This window comes from Lingula anatina, chromosome 6, assembly GCF_051362555.1.
Source record: "Lingula anatina isolate TDL-2025a chromosome 6, LinAna3.0, whole genome shotgun sequence".
In the NCBI taxonomy this organism is placed as follows: Eukaryota; Metazoa; Brachiopoda; class Lingulata; order Lingulida; family Lingulidae; genus Lingula; species Lingula anatina.
Genome location: NC_141772.1, coordinates 14,500,270 through 14,519,622, shown reverse-complemented (window position 1 = coordinate 14,519,622; position 19,353 = coordinate 14,500,270). Strand labels below are relative to the sequence as shown.

General features: G+C 34.7%; 2 protein-coding genes across 2 annotated transcripts in view; one reads left to right on the top strand and one right to left on the bottom strand.

Annotated features, from left to right (window-relative positions):
* Nucleotides 1-38: 38 nt before the first annotated feature.
* LOC106161062 (NCK-interacting protein with SH3 domain) overlaps nt 39-19,353 on the bottom strand; it is a 37,380-nt gene continuing 18,065 nt past the window's right edge. Inside the window, exons 4-11 of the mRNA XM_013537911.3 lie at nt 10,305-10,822; nt 9,919-10,080; nt 9,481-9,567; nt 8,351-8,486; nt 3,411-3,491; nt 2,817-3,038; nt 1,954-2,126; nt 39-1,522 (exon numbers count right to left, since the gene is read on the bottom strand). Coding sequence (XP_013393365.2) covers nt 1,325-1,522; nt 1,954-2,126; nt 2,817-3,038; nt 3,411-3,491; nt 8,351-8,486; nt 9,481-9,567; nt 9,919-10,080; nt 10,305-10,822 — 1,577 coding nt within the window. The 3' untranslated portion in view covers nt 39-1,324. The remainder of the gene's footprint in view (nt 1,523-1,953; nt 2,127-2,816; nt 3,039-3,410; nt 3,492-8,350; nt 8,487-9,480; nt 9,568-9,918; nt 10,081-10,304; nt 10,823-19,353) is intronic.
* Nucleotides 13,344-17,709, top strand: LOC106180598 (prestin-like). Its single transcript, XM_013564616.3, has one exon. It carries the CDS (start codon nt 14,658-14,660, stop codon nt 16,824-16,826), a length of 2,169 nt encoding a protein of 722 aa, XP_013420070.3. The 5' UTR covers nt 13,344-14,657; the 3' UTR covers nt 16,827-17,709.

The following is a 19,353-nucleotide window of genomic DNA, read 5'->3' as shown; positions in this document are numbered from 1 at the left end:
AGTCGAGTATGTGGAAGAAAATACTGAAGAGACAAAAAGTGTTTAAACATCAATTTATTCCACCAAATATAATTTAAAATAGGTATGAAAAAAAAATTGCAATCACAAGTTCATTAGAGCTTCTACAATATTGCACCATCTTTACCCATTCATTACAATTGCAACTTTTTCTGCATAAGGAAAGGACTTCTCATGCTAGGCATGTTGTGAGCAGTCTTAGAAAACTCCCCTAAATCTCCAATAATAATACTTTATCCATAATTTGGAAGACTTGAATGTGAGGTTAGTTGTCAAATATTGACAAGGTTTACATTTAAACAATTTTTAAAAAAATACCATAATCACAGTTTATACATGCACAAGAAAAGAAATGTCATTAATTTTCACACCAAATGGCTTACATACACAGATGAACAATGTAAAAGTTCAAAATACAACACTAAAAAAGTCGATGTTATAAAAGGATTTTAGTAGTATACAGTCAAAATGTGAAATGATTCTTACTTCTTAAGTTCTGCATGTTTAAAACTGAAAACTGTGGTATGGCACTTCAGTCAAGTTTAAGAAGCCAAAATTCTTTCACCAGTTGTTGCTGGTGCAATTTCCAAATTTTAATTTTAGAGAAGTCCATTTGTCTCTTTTAGCAACATTCCACTTTGTACTGAATAAGTTGTGATTAATAATCCTAAATATTGTAAATTAGAACATAATATGCAACTAGTGCTTCATATTTGTTCTGAACTTTGATAATTCATGTAAGATTATTTAATCAAATATTATTTGATGAAATAAAAAAACAGTACTTTAGATATTCAAAAATAGCTTTAAATTGTACTAAAGCCCCATTGGGCAAAAACGTAATAGGTAAAATTCACTTACATGGACTAACTTTTCAAAATTATAATTTTAGTGATGGCGATTTTTTTTTCTTATTTCAGTCTCTTTTTAATGGCACTGATCCACAGCCAATCATCTTCTGGACTCTCTGCTAATACAATGCTTTTCAACCATTAATTTCTTTAAACCAACTTTTCAGCCGTTTTTTAAAAGCATATCTAATATGGCTACCTTTAAAAGACTGCTACTAAGTATAACATGTCCTGACACCCAACAGTACATTTCATGTAAATTCTGAGTGCCTGTCAACTTCAAAGTCATAGGTCGTAGCTTTAATTTTGTAGAATTTTGCAAGCCAAGGTCATTTCCATCTCAGGTTCTACAAGGCCTTCAGCTGTTTCTCTGTCCACTGGCCTAAGTCATTCTCGTGAACATCTGGCAGTGCTTGATACCATTCATCCCGATCCATCTCCCACTGCTGAGGATATCAAACTGCGCTACCGAAATACTGTGGAAAGTCTGACCAAATCTGCTGCACTATCAATTTATCCATCTCGCTCTCTTTTGCCTCCTCTCGGGATACTTTCATGAAGAGACTCTGCAGTTCTGAGCTTCTGTGCATGTGTTCTGAGTAGTCTGAGTTCTTAAAGATCAGGTGGATAAGGGAAAGATACTCTGTTCTCATCTGAAGTCAGAAAAAATACTGGTATTATCAAACTATATGCTGAAATCTTCCCATATAACAACAGCAATCATTGATGTAACAATATGGCTTCCCATAATACAACAGCAATTGTTGATGTAACAATGGTCTATATCTTCCCATAATACAACAGCAATTGTTGATGTAACAATATGGCTTCCCATAATACAACAGCAATTGTTGATGTAACAATGGTCTATATCTTCCCATAATACAACAGCAACTGTTGATGTAACAATGGTTAATGTCTTCCCATAATACAATAGCAATAAGAATGGTTCTCCTTTATGTCCCATGGCCAATGCAGTGTTTGATGAACATTGATATTTTGCTAAATTTTTCTGTTTGTGGAAAGAGTGGTTAATATTAGCTAAAACTATCAGACAGATAACAAAAAGAATACAAAAACTTACTGCATCTCCTGGTGAAAGATCTGTGATCTGCCTAATGACAATATCTATCAGCACCTTGGCATCATTGGTATAGAGGACACCAGCAGTCTCGGGTTGGGAAAATATGTCCATGAACAGCTTCAGTACGGATTGAGGGGGCTTGGGATCATGCTCAAACATCCTCACTGGGTCAGCTAAAAACAAATCATAAGAGCATATGTTTTAAAATATAAACAGGGTGATTGCTCCCAATCATCCTGTGTTTAAAATATAAACACAGGGTGATTGGGACCGAGATTTAGCAAGCTATTTTCAGCATATATAAATGAATGAAAATCACTGATAGTAATATGGATTCTATAATGTCACAATTAATCACACACATGTATTTACCAAAATTTGGAACAATCATTTTAGAATTATATAAAAAAATATTAATCAACACTTAGGACTCATTGATATTTTTATCGCCAACTCAATGGCTTCAGTCACACCTTTTCTATTAAAATAAAACATCAAAATCAAATACTGTTCATCAAATTTTACAATCAAAAAAACTTCTGCACATCTGGAAAGCATGTGCTAATAAATATGTTACACCCCATTTCCATAGATTTTTAGATCAATCTATTCCTGTGGGGAGTCTCACTAGATTACTGTCAGCTTGGCCGGCTTAAGCGGCTGTCCCGCCTACTAAAAGCTGTAAAGGGGTAATGAACTATGGTGTCCGCTCGGCTGACTGCAATTTAGCGTGAACCCCCAGGGAGTTAGGTCGATCTAAAATTTAATCTTTAGATTGATCTAAACCTCTGGAAAAGCACCCTTAAACTTTACAGAAAAAATCTCTTCAATTTGACCTTCCAAACTCACTGACCCTTTCTCACCTTCTCTGTTAACCAACAATAAGACTTTCTCTGTAAATGTCTTCGAGGTTCCTCTCTCTGCCAAGACTTGCATGACCAAGTTATCTTTAAACTGCTGGAAGTGCAGGTTGAACGAGAGGATCAAGTTCACATAGGAATCCGAGAGAACCTCCTCAACATCTTCTGCCAGGGGGTTTTCTATACTGCTGAATAGGAAACTAACAAACATTTTGTTCAAATGTTCTGAAAAGAGAAAGAAAAGGTATTCAGTAACATCACTGCAGTTAAATGAAAATTCTCATAGAATCAAAGGTTGTATAAAGTGGACAGGGTTAATCAAATCCCCTTTTTTTATATCCTAGGTGCTATTTAAAAATTAAAAAAAGAAAACAAAATTGTCTAATTTTTGTATTAATTTTCAAGAATAACAAACCAATCATAATTTTGAAATATGCTGCCTCTATATATTAGTGACTTCTGCATTGACAATTTCATAAAAATTAAAGTTGATGATCCAGTGCTGGTAAAAGCACAATCACCAAGCACAACCACATCACAGCAAATGCATTACTGTGCATCATCATAATAGAATCATTCCATCAAGTGATCATTTACCGTATGTATGGAATGGCAAGGGTTCTCCCATTGAAAATATCATTGTCAGCACAAGGGATGAGTAACTCAACTTCTGAATATCTGAAATGAAGCAAAACATATTCTACATCATTTACCAACAAGCAAGTCTCTATTACCGGTATCTAACTTGCACAAAAAATTGTTAAATCATTGGTTTGCAAAGACTTGAGACTTCAGGTTTCCCCAATGTATTCCCATAATACAACAGCAATTGTTGATGAAACAATGTCTTCCCATAATACAATACCAATTGTTGATGTAACAATATCTTCCCATAATACAACAGCAATTGTTGATGTAACAATGTCTTCCCATAATACAATAGCAATTGTTGATGTCACAATGCCCAATATTTTCCCATAATACAACAGCAATTGTTGATGTAATAATGTCTTCCCATAATACAATACCAATTGTTGATGTAACAATATCTTCCCATAATACAACAGCAATTGTTGATGTAACAATGTCTTCCCATAATACAACAGCAATTGTTGATGTAACAATGTCTTCCCATAATACAATACCAATTGTTGATGTAACAATATTTTCCCATAATACAACAGCAATTGTTGATGTAACGATGTCTTCCCATAATACAACAGCACTTGTTGACGTAACAATGTCTCCCCATAATACAACAGCAATTGTTGAGTAACAATGTCTTCCCATAATACAACAGCAATTGTTGATGTAACAATGTCTTCCCATAATACAACAGCAAATTGTTGATGTAACAATGTCTTCCCATAATACTACAGCAATTGTTGATGTTACAATGATCAATGTCTTCCCATAATACAACAGCAATTGTTGATGTAACAATGTCTTCCCATTATACGACAGCAATTGTTGATGTAACAATGGTCAAAGTCTTCCCATAAAACATCTCGACATAACAATGCTCAATATATCCCATAATACAAAAACAATTGATGTAACAATGCATAATTGATGTAACAATGTTATAATGCAACAATAATGTTGTTACAACCTTCATTGTATTTCCAGCAACAGTTGGTAACCGCAGCCAATATTTGCACATAGTGTTACAGCCAGGAAATACCAATGGGACACAAAGGGCATATATATATATATATATATATATATATATATATATATATATATATATATATATATATCTGTTTTAAAAGGATAATAACTCTTCGTATGAGATCTATATTTCACAATAAAAACATTGTGAATAACTCATAGAAATGTAATATATTCTGTTTTACCACAAAAACGGCAGTTATAGCTATTTTTTCTGAAATCTGAGCTTGTCTTTAGACCACGTGACCTCCATTGATGGCTATACTCTGTTAAAATCTCTTAAGAGATTTTAACAAAAAACCAAACTTTTTAGAAAAAAACCAGGGACTAACTCTGAATGTAAAAATGGATTCATTTACCATTGGTAAGTATGGGAAAATTGTTGTTTACTCCAGGAAAATTCATTTTTTGGCCGAAACGAAGAGTTATTATACCTTTAATATGAAAGCATAGTAGTCCAGGAAATTGGTGAAAAATTGTGAATTTTTTACCTACAAGCATGAAATTTGGCACACTTATGGACAACAAAATTCTAAGCAAATTTGGATATATGGGCATGTCTAAAAAATTCCAAAATGGCCGTCAAATCCAATATGGCCACCAAAATACCTTTTCAAATTAAAACTTCAAGTACATAGTCTTCTAATGACTTAAAATATCATATAAAGGTTAGAAAACACCATGGTATGAATCCCCTAGGTGTATTAAATCCAAAATGGCCACCAAAAGTAAAAAAAGCAGACCATTTATTCAAGATATCCATTTGAATGGGGAATTCATCAAGCACTTAAAACTACAAGCATAAAATTTGGCAGGTTTGTGGAAAATGAAATTCTGAGCAAGTTTGGATGTATGGGCATATCCGAAAATTTAAAAATGGCCTTCAAATCCAAGATGGCCTCCAAAAATATGGCTTCTAATTAAAACTTCAAGTATCTTTTAAGGGCGTAAATATCATACAAAGGTTAAAAAACACCACGGTATGAATTCAGAGTCAATATTTGCTTTTTTAGGTGTATTAAATCCAAAATGGCCGCCAATAGTAAAAATCACTCTACTAATCCAAGATATCCAGCAGAGTGGTTAATTCATCAAAAACTACAAGCATGGCATTTGGTACAGTTGTAAAACAGGATTCCAAGCACTTTTGGATGTATGAGCATGTCTAAAAATTTCAATATATGGCCCCCAAATCCAATATAGCCGACACAAATACCCGTTCAAATTAAAACTTCAAGTATATATAATCATATAATAACTTAAGATAACATTTTATGGTTAGACAAGACTATGGTATGCATGAAGTATCAATATTTGATTCTTTAAGTGTATAGAAATCCAACATGGTCCCAAAAATAAGAAAAACAGGCCACTCACAGCAGCAGTATGGTGAATTCATCATGTACTTAAAACTACAAGCATGGAAATTGGCTCAATTGTACAGAACAGGATTGTAAGCAATTTGTTATATAGGGACATGTCTGAATATTCTAATATGGCCACTAAAACCCTTTTAAAGTAAAAAAAGACTACTATATAATCTGACTGACAACAGTCTTTACTCTTTTTTGGTTTTTCGCTCCTTTAGTTACAATTAGACCCAAATGACCATAAAAAATGGAACAGGACTCCTTTTGGTCTAGTTGTGACACCACATGCAGCAATTCTATAAATGTCAAGGATATGAAAATGTCAAGGTATTTTCACAAATAAGTTTCAAATTAACGAAAGTTATTTTATCAAGTAAGTGTTGCACATTTTATGGGTGGTCAACCTTTTACTTTAGTAAATGGACAATATCTCAACAGAGGATAACAGCTAGCTACACCGAAATTTCTACTTATTTGGTTAAATAATTTTCATTCATTAATGTGTGCCTAGCTTTACTAGTAGTTGTGTTTCACTCAGCTTTCCCAGTATTTCCTTAAAGCTAAAGCTTCTACATGTAATCCACTTTCCCCAACAAAATACCAAGAGGCATTGGTCGTTTTTAACACCAGAAAGCATCAGTTTACATGCATGAGGGTCAATAGGAATATGAAAGTGTGGTAGGGCATAGTAGTAGATGTAGGTTACTAGTGTGAACCCTTATAGGACCAGTCTTCCAATGCTTCTGACTCCCCTCACCACAGTTAGCAACTGCACACATAACTACAAACAGATGTGGTAGGAGCTACCTGGTAGATTTTGTAAGCTGGGTAAGTGAATACTCCTCATGGCTTCATTCTGGATTGTCCCACAGAGACAATGATGCCGGAAATCTCATGAATATTTACCTTTCAAAGTCCATATTGCACTAATTTCTTGGTGTAATCCTCAGAATACGTCGTTTTTTGAAGTTTTGTATGTATTAACTGTCTGGAGGATTTTAATTCTTCTATTTTCATGTTCAGTTTTTTGAAAGTATAAGTTTGTAACTAAACAAGTTGCCAAATGATCAAATGAAAACCAAAGTTTGGCGCCTATAGATCAGTGCTTCTTTTTTAGTGCACGAAGTGTGAAGTCTGCAATGCAACTCTTGGATACAGCACGTATCAACACCTGCCCTCTGTTTGGGGTACAGGTATTTCTTTGCTCATAAATTTTCACTAAATTCTCGGTAGCCATTACTGCGAATGTACTAAAGCCAATTTTTTAAATAAGAAGCTTTTCTAATTTACTTTTGAAGCACAAGATAACATCATAACATTATCGAGTGCAAATGTGCCCCGCTTTTAGTACTTTACCAATGAAAAACACCAAATTATTGAGACCTGTATGTTTGATTAGCTGTCATTTTTGTTATATTTATGAGCATTTGATGAAGCGCCATGCACTGATCTAGCTGAAGAATCATAACCAACAGACAAAATTGGTACACCCCAAGTTTTTTATATTTGCCTCTTTAAGGCTAAGTTATTCTGGTGTTTCTTTCACATTTTATGGATTTTGCACGATACTTTTTTTCTTAGAAAGGGGGAGTCGCTCATGAGTGCCATATAAGAAGATTGCTAACTGGGAATTGATCTAAATGAGAATCCAGAGCAAAAAGTCAAACTACTTATGTTGGTTTATCAAAAGAAGGACTTTTTTCAGTACATAATAAATGTATCATGCTTGATGGTTTTTTAAAAACTCTGTAGAATAGCTCCTGCACAGGTAGGAATATGCTGATTATACAGGTAGTTTGCAAAGCCCACATGCCTATTCCCGAGTGATTACAATTCAATAGTTGTGGTCTGCTGACTTTTGGAGGCCATTTTGGAATTTTAAAACCTTAAGTGGCAGATACTGATACTTCATAGATACAATGGTATTTTCTAACCATTAAATGATATTTTTATAAAAGACTATACAAATAACTTTCACCTTGAAAGGGTATTTTGGGGGCAATATTGAAATTGGCTGCCATATTGGAATTTTCAGACATGCCCCTATATCCAACGTTGCTTAGAATCATGTTCTACATAACTATGCCAATTTTTATGCTTGTAATTGTAAGTGCTTGATGATTTTACGAAACTGCTGCATATTTTGCGTAAGTAAACTGCTTATTTTACTTTTGGAGGCCATTTTGGAATTCTATACACCTGTAGAAACGGATATTGATAATTCATTCATAGCATGATATTTTCCAGCTATAAAATGATATTCTAAACCATTTTAGGACTATATATTAGATGTTTTAATTTAAAAGAGTATTTGTGGCGGCCATATTGGATTTGGCAGCCATACTGGAATTTTCAGACATGCCCATATATCCAAAAAAGCTTAGAATTCCATTATCTACAACTGTGGCAAATTTCATGCTTGTAGGTAAAAAACGCGCAATTCACCCTTTTTTCTGCACCAATTTCTTGGACTATAGTGATCACAGCTTAATTTACCTGTGTCTGTCTGCATGTCCCTAGCAAGTTCTATTGGTAATATAGTAGTCAACAGCATAGAGATGATTTTAGCATCCAGACCACATAAAGCACCAAATACTTGTAGTAACTGCAAACGTATGGACTTTCTGGTTTCCTAATAATAATAATAATAATTAGGAAAATAAATACATTTTTTTTAATCTTGTAATTAATAATTTTCAGTTTTCTTCATCAAAATTAAAATAGGACAATGGCCTATACTCCATCATAATTCCCCTGCTGATAAGTTGGACCAATATATTTTATTACTATCCAAAGCAGGCTATAGTTTATTTAAAAATTATTAACCAGTCTAGTTTTTACACCATAGCCCATGTAATCTCTCTTTATCGTTAAAAAAAGCAATAAATTGTAGTTGGGCTTTATATACATGCATACTTGACAAGTGGTGTGATTCTTCTATAGTCATACCTTTTTTTTTTTTTTTGTTAACAAACCGATCTTTGTCCCTAACCAACCTATTTTATATGAGATGGTGCCGTTGTGTGATTTAGCCAACTGTTGGAAAATTGTACAAGTGATTTGTACTGGTATTATATTGCATTTATTGACTGGAATTATAGCTATTACTCTCACACCCAGACTATAACTGTACAATAACACGGACAGATCCCAATATCAGATTGACACATCTACAGTACACTACCTTTATTCAGTAATTCAAAAACTATTAGTGAAGATGCGTATCCATTTTGAAATACTTATTATCTATTGTCATGTGTTCAAAGGGTCAAAAGTCATGTAATGAAAAATTAATGTACACTGTCTGCCAATTGTGCACACCTGTTTCTTCTAATAGGTATTTTAGTGCAAGTCCTATTTGTTCACCTGTTTCCTTTCTTCCATAAGTTATTTCAATAAGATATTTCAAATTTCAATATAAATATGAAGTAAATGTAACACCCAGATCAGCATATTTACTACCTTTTTACCAATTCACAAATATAAGGATTATGGCATTTTCTTTTGTAAATTAATGTTTATTTTGCTAAATTCATGGTATCATTCAACTTGTTATTGTTTGTTTTAAAACAAAACTTTAACAGTTAAATAGTGATCTACCTGCAGAACTTTCATTAAGTACATACCATTTGATAGTAAACCACTAGGGTGTCCACGGCTTCATATTTTTCCATTGAGACAATTTGCCTGCAGATGTCTGGATTAGCACCATTCTGTAATGAAACAAGGCCACAAAGCTGTCAAATGGACAGGCATAAATGATTTAGCAATGTTTTAAATTGAAAAAAGTCAAAGTACACATGCAATTTTTTCTTCAAGGATAATTTTAATTGTTAAAACTACTTGGAAATAAAATTAAAGAGAGACAAGTAGATTGAAGTCACAAGTTCTCAGGTTAGTGAAAAAACAGGACTTAAATTGCTTAATTATGAAAACTTTTTACAGATGGTAAGGAACTTCAGAGTCAATTTTAAAAAGGGTTTTAAAATAACTTTGATGCCTAGGAGGAGGGGAGGGAGAGGGCATCCTAAAAAAACTAATATGTGCATCCTAAGATTCCTTACAAGTATTGATAACAGCTCCTCTAAGTATTCCAGTATGACTGATTCATCTTCATAGAGGGACCAGCCTCGCTGCTGAGAGTCGTCTTTGCAAGCAGAGATCTCAGAAAATATCACTTGAAGTCTTACTGCATCTTGACTGCCTTCCAGGCTGTGAGACTCTCTCTGAAAAAATAATATCTGATAGATTTAAAGAATATGGGAGAGAACACAATAGCATATAGTCATACCGAACATTTTTGAAGTCGACTTCTGCAATCTGTAATATGAAAATATTTTTGCATAGAAGATATAGGTACAAATAAATTTTAAAAAATGTCATACTTGCATTTCACTGAACAATAATGAAAACAAATCACTTATTGGGCATAAGTCAATGCCATCCCCACCTGTGTGTGCAGAAGATTCTTTAAAACCTCGTCCATTGCCATGGCAACTCCAGGAATTTTGTCTTTTAAGGTGCTGACAACAGTTCCCACGGCAACCCTTGAAAGTTCATAGCTCAACTTGGTGTTCCTCCGCACCAGTTCAATGAGGTCCTCCCCCAAGGATTCTGGTATATCAATACCAGGTCCTATGCTTTTTCGTCTCATAACAGGTACGCCATCTGAGGGACTAGTGTTCTCAGACTTGGACCCTTCTTCTGTGATGGGGGTATTGTCTTTTGGCACTGGCGATACAGTTGTATTAGTCACTTTTGAATTAGAGGTTGCTGTGTCTACAGTTTTCTTTGGGACTGTGGATACTGCATTGTCAGTCTCTCCAGACTGGGAGGCTGCTGAATTCACTGAGATTGTGCTACTGTGATCTTTTCCATGTTTTACAGCAGTGGTAGAGTGCTCTGGAACTTCATCTGCCCTTGGAAGGGGAGGTGGAGGTCCCCGTTTGGGGGAGGGTTTTTTGCCACCTAAAAGAAATGTTGTTTTTCATTAATCTGGTTAAAATCAAAATATAAACTTAACAAATTACTAAATGTAGTTTTAATACACATTGTATGTATATCATTAATAATTGTTTAAATGGAGCTTTGTATTATGATAGAAAAATGGCCAATATTCAAAAAGAATTAATTACCAGGTACATGCATACATATACAAGCATACACACAAATGCAGACTCTTACGCACAAACCTATTTACAGTGATAAGCATGTAATATTGCAGTGAAGATTATTACTGTTATAGTACATATTAAATAAAATGAAGGACATGAAATACGAGTATAAATGATTTTGAAGTTAGGAATGAAATGGAATGGAGTCGATATTTTTGGTACTGGGGACAATTTTATCATTATCCAAGTCAGAGCATCACATATTAACACGTAAAATTAACAAAAGCTGTAATCAAGAAAACTTCCTTTGACTTTTAGGTTGATATGCATGCAGGTGTAGCACATTATTAATCTTATAAATGTTGAAGTTCAGAAAGAAATGAAATTCATCATGGATGTAAAGGAATCCTTACTCTTTTATTTCTTTACAAAATTGAATGTATCACAAATTTTTCGAAAACATCTTTACTGAAATATGAGATATGTTAAATAAGAAATTTAATTACGTGTCCCATTACGGATTAAGTCTAGGCTTACAAGTTTTTTTTTACAAATACAATGTATTAGCTTTCTTTTGATCTGTGATGAAAAAAAACAATGACACTGCCTCAGTGAATTTTCTAGTGCCTCGGCGAATTTTCTTTCAGCTTTTCACCACTGCAATTGAAATGCAGACCCATCTGTCCTCTAAACTAGTTTCCGTCTCTTGAAGACTGATACTTATTGCATATTTTTTCGTGTTGCACAACCTTCTCTGCGGGGGGATCCATTTCCTCTTTCCATAACAATGACCGTAATTGCAGTTTGTCAAAACTAAATATCTTTAGCTTCCGAAGGCTCAGAAACTGAAGTCAAGCTTAAGTTGTTATTATGATAATTATCTCAGTGAATTAATTTAGAAAGAACTTTTACATTTTATTGTGTTTAATCAAATGCTATCAACAGTGCTTCACTGTAGGCGGCACTTGGCTAGAGGAGATTTACATGACTGTATAATGTTTAACTTAATAACTGACCTTTCACATTTATCATGTAATTAGGGTGTCTTTATATGAACATCATGATCATTACTACAGTCCGTTTTTTGCATAATAATTTTGCAGTTTTTTTTTTAGCCTCTTGTATAATTGTGTTTGCATCTATTTAGACTGTCAATGATTTTTCCAAATGCTTGAACATAAATTTTGGGTTTTACAGACTTAAATGCAGAATAGTATAAAAGGGCAAATTTATAAATGTGTTGCATTATTTTATCATAATAGAAAGCCTCTTCATCATAGCAGAAAGCCTCGTGTGTTTTTTTTTTCAACTTAATTATAGCTTCATATCCAATCACAAAGTTTTTCTTTGAACTTCAAAACAGGCTGCTTCTGAGTACAGAACATGTGCAATTTTTTTTTTTTTTTTTTAAATTCCACTTTTGCAATTATTTCAGAGACACTTCAGCTTTACATTTCTGTACATGAAAAATATAGCAAGATATGTAGAAGGCACTTATCAGTAATGAATAGAAATCTAGTATTCTGTGGCTATTTCATGAAGAGTATAAAATTATTAATAAAATTGGGAAAAATGTTAAAATTCTATCAAAACAGCCTTCTTACTTCAAACCCTTTGATAATTTAGATATAATATGACATCCAATTAAAAAAAATAACTGTTACAAAACAATCATACACATACACAAAAAATTCAGGGTAAAACTTGAAGACGATATCAGAAAAAAAATCGCACTCGAGTCATTCAGTTCAGGGCATCGTGGCAATGTGCTAATATGACAAGGTTCACCAGTGTCACTAACAGTGTCAGTGTCAGCATTGCTTATCCTGCCAAGTCCAATCCACAAGTACAATGAACACATACAGTATGGACAATACCCTCATACTAATTTGGATAATCAGAATGAGCGGCATGAAAAGACATAAACATCAAAAGAATTCCTCCAAACACAGAGTGAACATTTCATCAGTGTGAATACATGCCCCTTAAGCTCATTAATTAACACACATAATAATAAAATAGATTTAATTATGCACGTGTTCTGGAAAGCAATTAAACAGCCCTGAGAATCCACACACACACACACACACACACACACACACTAACATTCTAAAACACACAAAAACAAACACCATGTCACTCTTCAGACGTTTCCCTTTATCTTTCATCTTTCAATTAAATTAAAATCATCATTGCTAAGTCATGATCAAAGATGCCTCAAAGATATGAAATTATCTTTATGTAAGTTGATAATTATATAACTAATGTGTTGGTTACCCTCCATCATACCCATGAACCCATAAAGTCATGATCACACCATGTAGTCACTCTGAATTAGATGATTTTTTCCCCTTTCTTGCCCTTATGACAAAAGTACAACAGGTCCATTAAAAATAACCACAAAATTGATGGCACACAGATTAAAAATTTGGGCTAAAGCACTAAAAAAAAACAAAACATTTCAGCCAATTTATAAAAGGTGTGGAAAAGTGTCCGTTTATGGTACCTTGGACAGTTATATTATTACGCGGGCAACTTTTCATCTAAGATGTGCCACAGTGATTAAGTTATGAATCCAATTATACCATTGCATGAGCCAGGTATTTTGAAACAGGCCTGACAGCTACACTTAATTCTAATGGAGGGGAAGCACACGCCATATATCCAACACAAGAAAGAGATTTCCACATGCTCTCCAGCATGCAATATTGGTGATTTACATAACAATGTTGTATGACGATTACTCATTGAGTCGGTAAATAACCATCAGGGGTTTCTTTGATATTTTCACTAAAATAAAGTCAGAAGGTTGACTTGGCCACGTGTCTGTGATTGTGACATTGAAATGTGACGGTCCCGGTGGTAAAGACAGTCCCCCAGTCTTCTGTGAGGAGATTCTATTCTGGAGACCATGACGCAGAACATATGGTACCAAAAGGACACCAAATCAATTCATCGATTTAATGAAGCATTCAGTGTGATATAAACGCGAGCAGGACTTCCATTATAAATGCAGGCATACAACTTAAAGGCAACAGCAGTTCAAACAAGACAAGAACAGTGCAGTGTTTTAACGACTTTTAAGAAAGAGGTCTTCCCTCTGGAGCAAAGGGTAGGAATCTAACACCACCTCCTGCTTGCCTAATGAAGTAAGGACACATAGCAACATGTTGCTGTAATCCCATTGCAATGTTCATCATTTGACTTTTTTACATTATAATTTTGCAGGCATGAGAGAGTGTATATGTATAGTTACATGTCTCACTTGATTAACAGTAAGCAGTAATGTCACTCTGCTTCTACTTGCCAAGATGCTGCTCACTGTACTATGTGTAATAATTGTGACCATGAGCTTTTGTGACTTTGACCACTGTTCATGAATTACTGTCACTACTGGGGCACATACCTCCTTAACAATATAACATATGGCATGCAATGACATCCTGTAGTATTTAACGTGACCAAGCAATTCTATAGTGACACACTGCAACAAACTTTTCTGCAAGAACGATAACAGTTAGTTTCTCTTAGTAAAACTAGGGGCAATTAAGCTAGCAACTGTGACAGCGGTAAGTCAGTATAGTGCCAAATAATACATATCCGGTCACTGACATTATACACTGCCTTAGTTTCCCAGAGGTTCTAACAACTGGACTGTGTAATCATCTCAGATACAGACATCAAAAACTATGGCAAGTGAAAGCACTGCTGAACTGCTTTATTCCGGAGTCTCAGCAGAGACGTTTCCTCAACGCCAGCAGAACACCATTGTTACCCAGGAGGAATTCAATCAGGAAAACCCTCCCCATTACCCAGCCATGATGTCTATGAAGAAACAACTCCAACAGAAGAAATGCAAGGAGGACTGTTGGATGAACACTCTGTTCATGCTGTTTCCTTTCCTACGAGTTTTATACACCTACAAGATAAAGGAATACCTTGTTGGTGATATTATTTCTGGTTTGTCTGTTGGAGTGCTTCACATTGCTCAAGGAATGGGGTTTGGACTATTGGCTTCCTTGCAACCCATCCATGGACTGTATTCTTCATTTTTTCCACTACTGTTGTATTTCTTCTTTGGGACATCGCGCCATATTTCCTTTGGAACCATGGCTTTGACAGCAATACTGGTGGCAGAGGTTGTGAACAGAGAGTACCCAAAGTACGCAGGCGACACCAATGCTGGTAGTAACTCCTCCTCAAATGCAAGTTTGGACCAAACCACAGACATAACAGGGGATGAAGTCATGAGTGTGAAACTTGAAATTGCCATGTCTCTCAGCCTTGTCACTGGGATAATACAAGTTGGCATGGGAATATTTCGCCTGGGTTTTGTCACCACTTATCTATCAGACGCATTTGTTGGAGGGTTCACCACTGGGGCTGCTTTCCACATTACAACCAGTCAGGTTAAAACCATGCTTGGATTGAAGATCAAGGGATTCTCTGGCCCATTCAACCTTATTTTCACCTACATGGAAATCTTCAAGAAAATAACTGACACTAACATTGCTTCTCTTTGTATATCTGCTATGTGCCTAGTTGTTATCCTGTTAGTGAAAGTCTGTATCAACCAGAGGTTCTCAAAAAAGTTAAAAGTGCCCATTCCCATTGATCTGATAGTGCTTATAATTGGAACTGTTGCTAGTCACTTCATGAATTTGAAGGACACTTATGGCGTGGCTGTTATAGGAACCGTTGCTCAAGGCATCCCACCCCCAAGTGTTCCACCACTGAATATAGCTAGTAATTTTATCATTGATGCAGTTATTCTTGCAATTGTAAGTTTTGCCATATCAATTTCCATGGCCAAAATCTTTACAACAAAGTACCACTATGACGTTGACAACAACCAAGAACTTTTGGCATATGGCTTGTCCAATGGAATTGGCTCTTTCTTTGGCTGCTTCGTTGGAGCTGTTGCCCCTCCACGCACCATGCTTCACGATTCAGCAGGTGGTAAAACGCAGGTCCATAGCGTAGTGTCAGCCATATTGGTTTTGATTGTCATTTTGGCCCTCAGCCCCCTTTTTGCCTCTCTGCCTAACTGCGTCTTAGCAGCAGTAATTGTAGCAGCTCTGCAAAAGCTTTTCATGCAGTTTGAAAACTTGCCCAGGCTGTGGAGGGTGAGCATGTGTGACTTCTTCATCTGGTTTATGACCTGGATGGCAGTGGTAGTTTTGGACATAGGAACAGGTCTGGGAGTCGGTATCGCCTTTTCATTCATAACAGTAGTGATGCGAACCCAATTTGCCAGAGGGTACACCTTGGTCAAAACAGACGACATGGACAAATTTGTCAGCACCCAACATTACCCTAACATACCCAAACCACCTTCTTCCTCCAACATCAACATTTTCCAATTTCAGTCAGCTCTATATTTTGCTAATGCCGAACTTTTTAAAGAGAAATTGTTCAAGATGGTAGGTAAACCTCATGAAGTAAAAACACATAAGAGTGGAAATGAAGATATAGAGAGGGCAGAGAATAGTAATGAATCCGCAGACAGTAGGGGAGTAATGGGAAAAAACGCAGAAAATAACAGTGTCTCAAAAGAAACTGAAACTAGACCGTCTGACTCCAGTAGTAATTCCGCCCAATCAATTTTGATTCTAGACTGTACAAGAATAGTATTCATTGACTCGTCAGGTATCAAGGCTCTGAGCCAGGTCTATAGTGAGTACAAGCATTTAGGGGTCACAGTTTTTATGGCAGGGTGCACAGAGGGCGTTTACCAGGCTCTGCAAAATGGAAACTATTTTGACCTTTTTCCCTCTGGTTATGTTTTTATGACTTTAATAGATGCTTATCACATGGCTGTAATGTGCCTAGGTTCTGATTCAAAAACAGTCCTTTGAAAATTATACTGATATTCATTTTGACTAAACTCATAATTTAAGTATTCAAAGGTCATTTTTTGTCATTGTATCTTAACATAGTAATGTCTCCTAAATGATTTAACTATCAATCTGTTAAGAGGGAATGACATTTTTATTCAATGACTACTGTGACCATTGGAATCTATTGAGTGGAAATGATGTACACTTCATTTTATTGGCCTAAATGAAGTAGCTCAGCAAAAAAATTCATTTTTAAACAATTCATTGTGCTTATCATATATTCCAAGAGCTTCATATATTATGCTAACTTCTTATCATAACATATTAATCAATTTTTGTGTTAAGAATCAATAGTTGGGAAAATGACTGATAAAGTGAATTTTACTTACACGTGTTCTAAATTTTATTTACACAAATGAAATTTACTCTTAAAAAACTACAGTAATCTACCAATCTATTTTATTACATGCTGTATAAAACTTCAACTTGTTGATACAAATTACATTTTGTGCAATTTGATACAAATTAATTTTAATAATATTTTTAATGTTCAAGTATTTTTCATTTCATTATTACCTGTGTCGCAGTCGAGAAGTTCTTTCTTCTTAATCTTAACATATTGCAAAATAAGGCCTTTTTTTTTTTTTTTGTTTTGTTTTTTGTTGTTTTTTTTTTTCAAATAGTGGATGGTTTATTATATTCAGTGCTATATTTTATAGGGTATAGTAACTTCCAATTTGCATTTCAAGTTTGTCAACCAAAAAAGTAAAAAATATACACTAGAAGTATCCTGTCATAAAGATAGACACTATCAGTGGTACAGTGTTCTGTAACTTATAAGGATTGAAAAAAAAATTAACAGAACAAGTGTTGTATATGTTATCTTGATAAATAGAATAAATGGAAGGATAATTGAATATAAATGTCAGTGGTTGTTGTTTTGATGCAAATGGCACACAGACAATCATTCAGAGACAAACATGGAAGTGCATGCACGTACCAACATACACTCACTTGCATGCACAATTGCATGCCCATGCACTCACTGCCAATCTGGACACAACATAACACACAATTAATAGATCACATTTCATTTGGTGATTACTTAAAATTTCTTTATGAACTATCCTTCAGCTGCATAATGATACATAAATTATTGCTTTACTCTACTTTCACATCATGGATGTTTTCCTTCCCCTACCCAACATTTTTCAGATGCGGCAATTTAAGCATCAAGGTGTTCTATAAAGACCATTTACATAATGAAAGCTACTGATCTGTAAGTGCTTCCACACGGAAACTGATGCCTGGCTAAATGAGCTTTCACATGTATCAAGGAACCTCAGTTATCCAATGAGTATCAATGGACCCCTCTACCTCATGGACTAAGTATAATTGCTAAAATTAATTGTCCATGTGCCATTTAAAACTTATTAACATCTGCCAGAGAAGTCTTGTGTCTCCCAAGGGTGCCAAATGACACCTCATTTTCAGTGGGTGTCTCCTCTTCAAACTCACATTTCCAATTAATAAATGCCATGATACAGCATACCTTTTAACTAGTAGCCAATGGTAAATGCTTCTCTGTCCTGATCCTGTCCCAAACCATAACTCATTTAACTCACATTTTTACTTTTTTATAATTTTTTATAGTTTTATAATAGGTTAAAGAATGCCAAAATGGCATGCCATTATTTAACAGCAGTAGCCAACGGAAAATGTTTCTGTATCCCCCTAAACCAAGACTTTCACAGACCAGTGGAATGAAACTGAAGGACACTGCTATCATTTTAATTGCTACCAAAACCACAAAACCATACTTTGTTTAATCTAGTTACACATGTGCCTGAAACTCAAAAGTTTGAAAAAGTAAGTTGGCTTTATGCAGTAAAATGCACTTGTATGAGTAACTAAAAGTGATAAATGTTTAAAAGATACTTTAAAAATAAGAATAAATGTGGTATTTCAAAAATGCTAAAAAGTGACCATCATGTTACTGTCATGCTGGCATCTCAGTGGGGAAAGCAATGTCTACCACCGACATCTCCAGCTGGCTTTTGTAAAATGTACGGCTAATCGGGGGAAATATCTAATTGCATGGATGTCCTTGTGTCAAGCTGTGCAATGCATTTTTTTCGTGTCATATTTAAAAAAAAACATTATCCAAGGACCTACCCCTAAAAGCATTAAATTACTTGACCCCATTTTTATCATGATAATTTTTGTCAAAGTCAAGAATTCCAACCTCTGCATGACTCATGTCAAATTAAAAAAATCAAATTGAACATACTAGTACATATAATTGCACTTATATATTAATATTTATATAATAATATTTAATATAATAATATTTCCTTTTTCAATTTTACTGAAAAACTAATGATTTTAAGCCACTACAGAAACCAAAAATACAAAATATGCCGTCTTGCTCTTTTCATCTCACTATCTCTATCACACACACACACACACACACACACACACAAACATGAACAAGCAAATGCAAAACACATATAAATACACACACAAACACACACACACACACCAT

Bases quoted from the DNA above. Each gene is read 5' to 3' on its own strand.
- LOC106180598 (XM_013564616.3), top strand. From the start codon at position 14,658: ATGGCAAGTGAAAGCACTGCTGAACTGCTTTATTCCGGAGTCTCAGCA.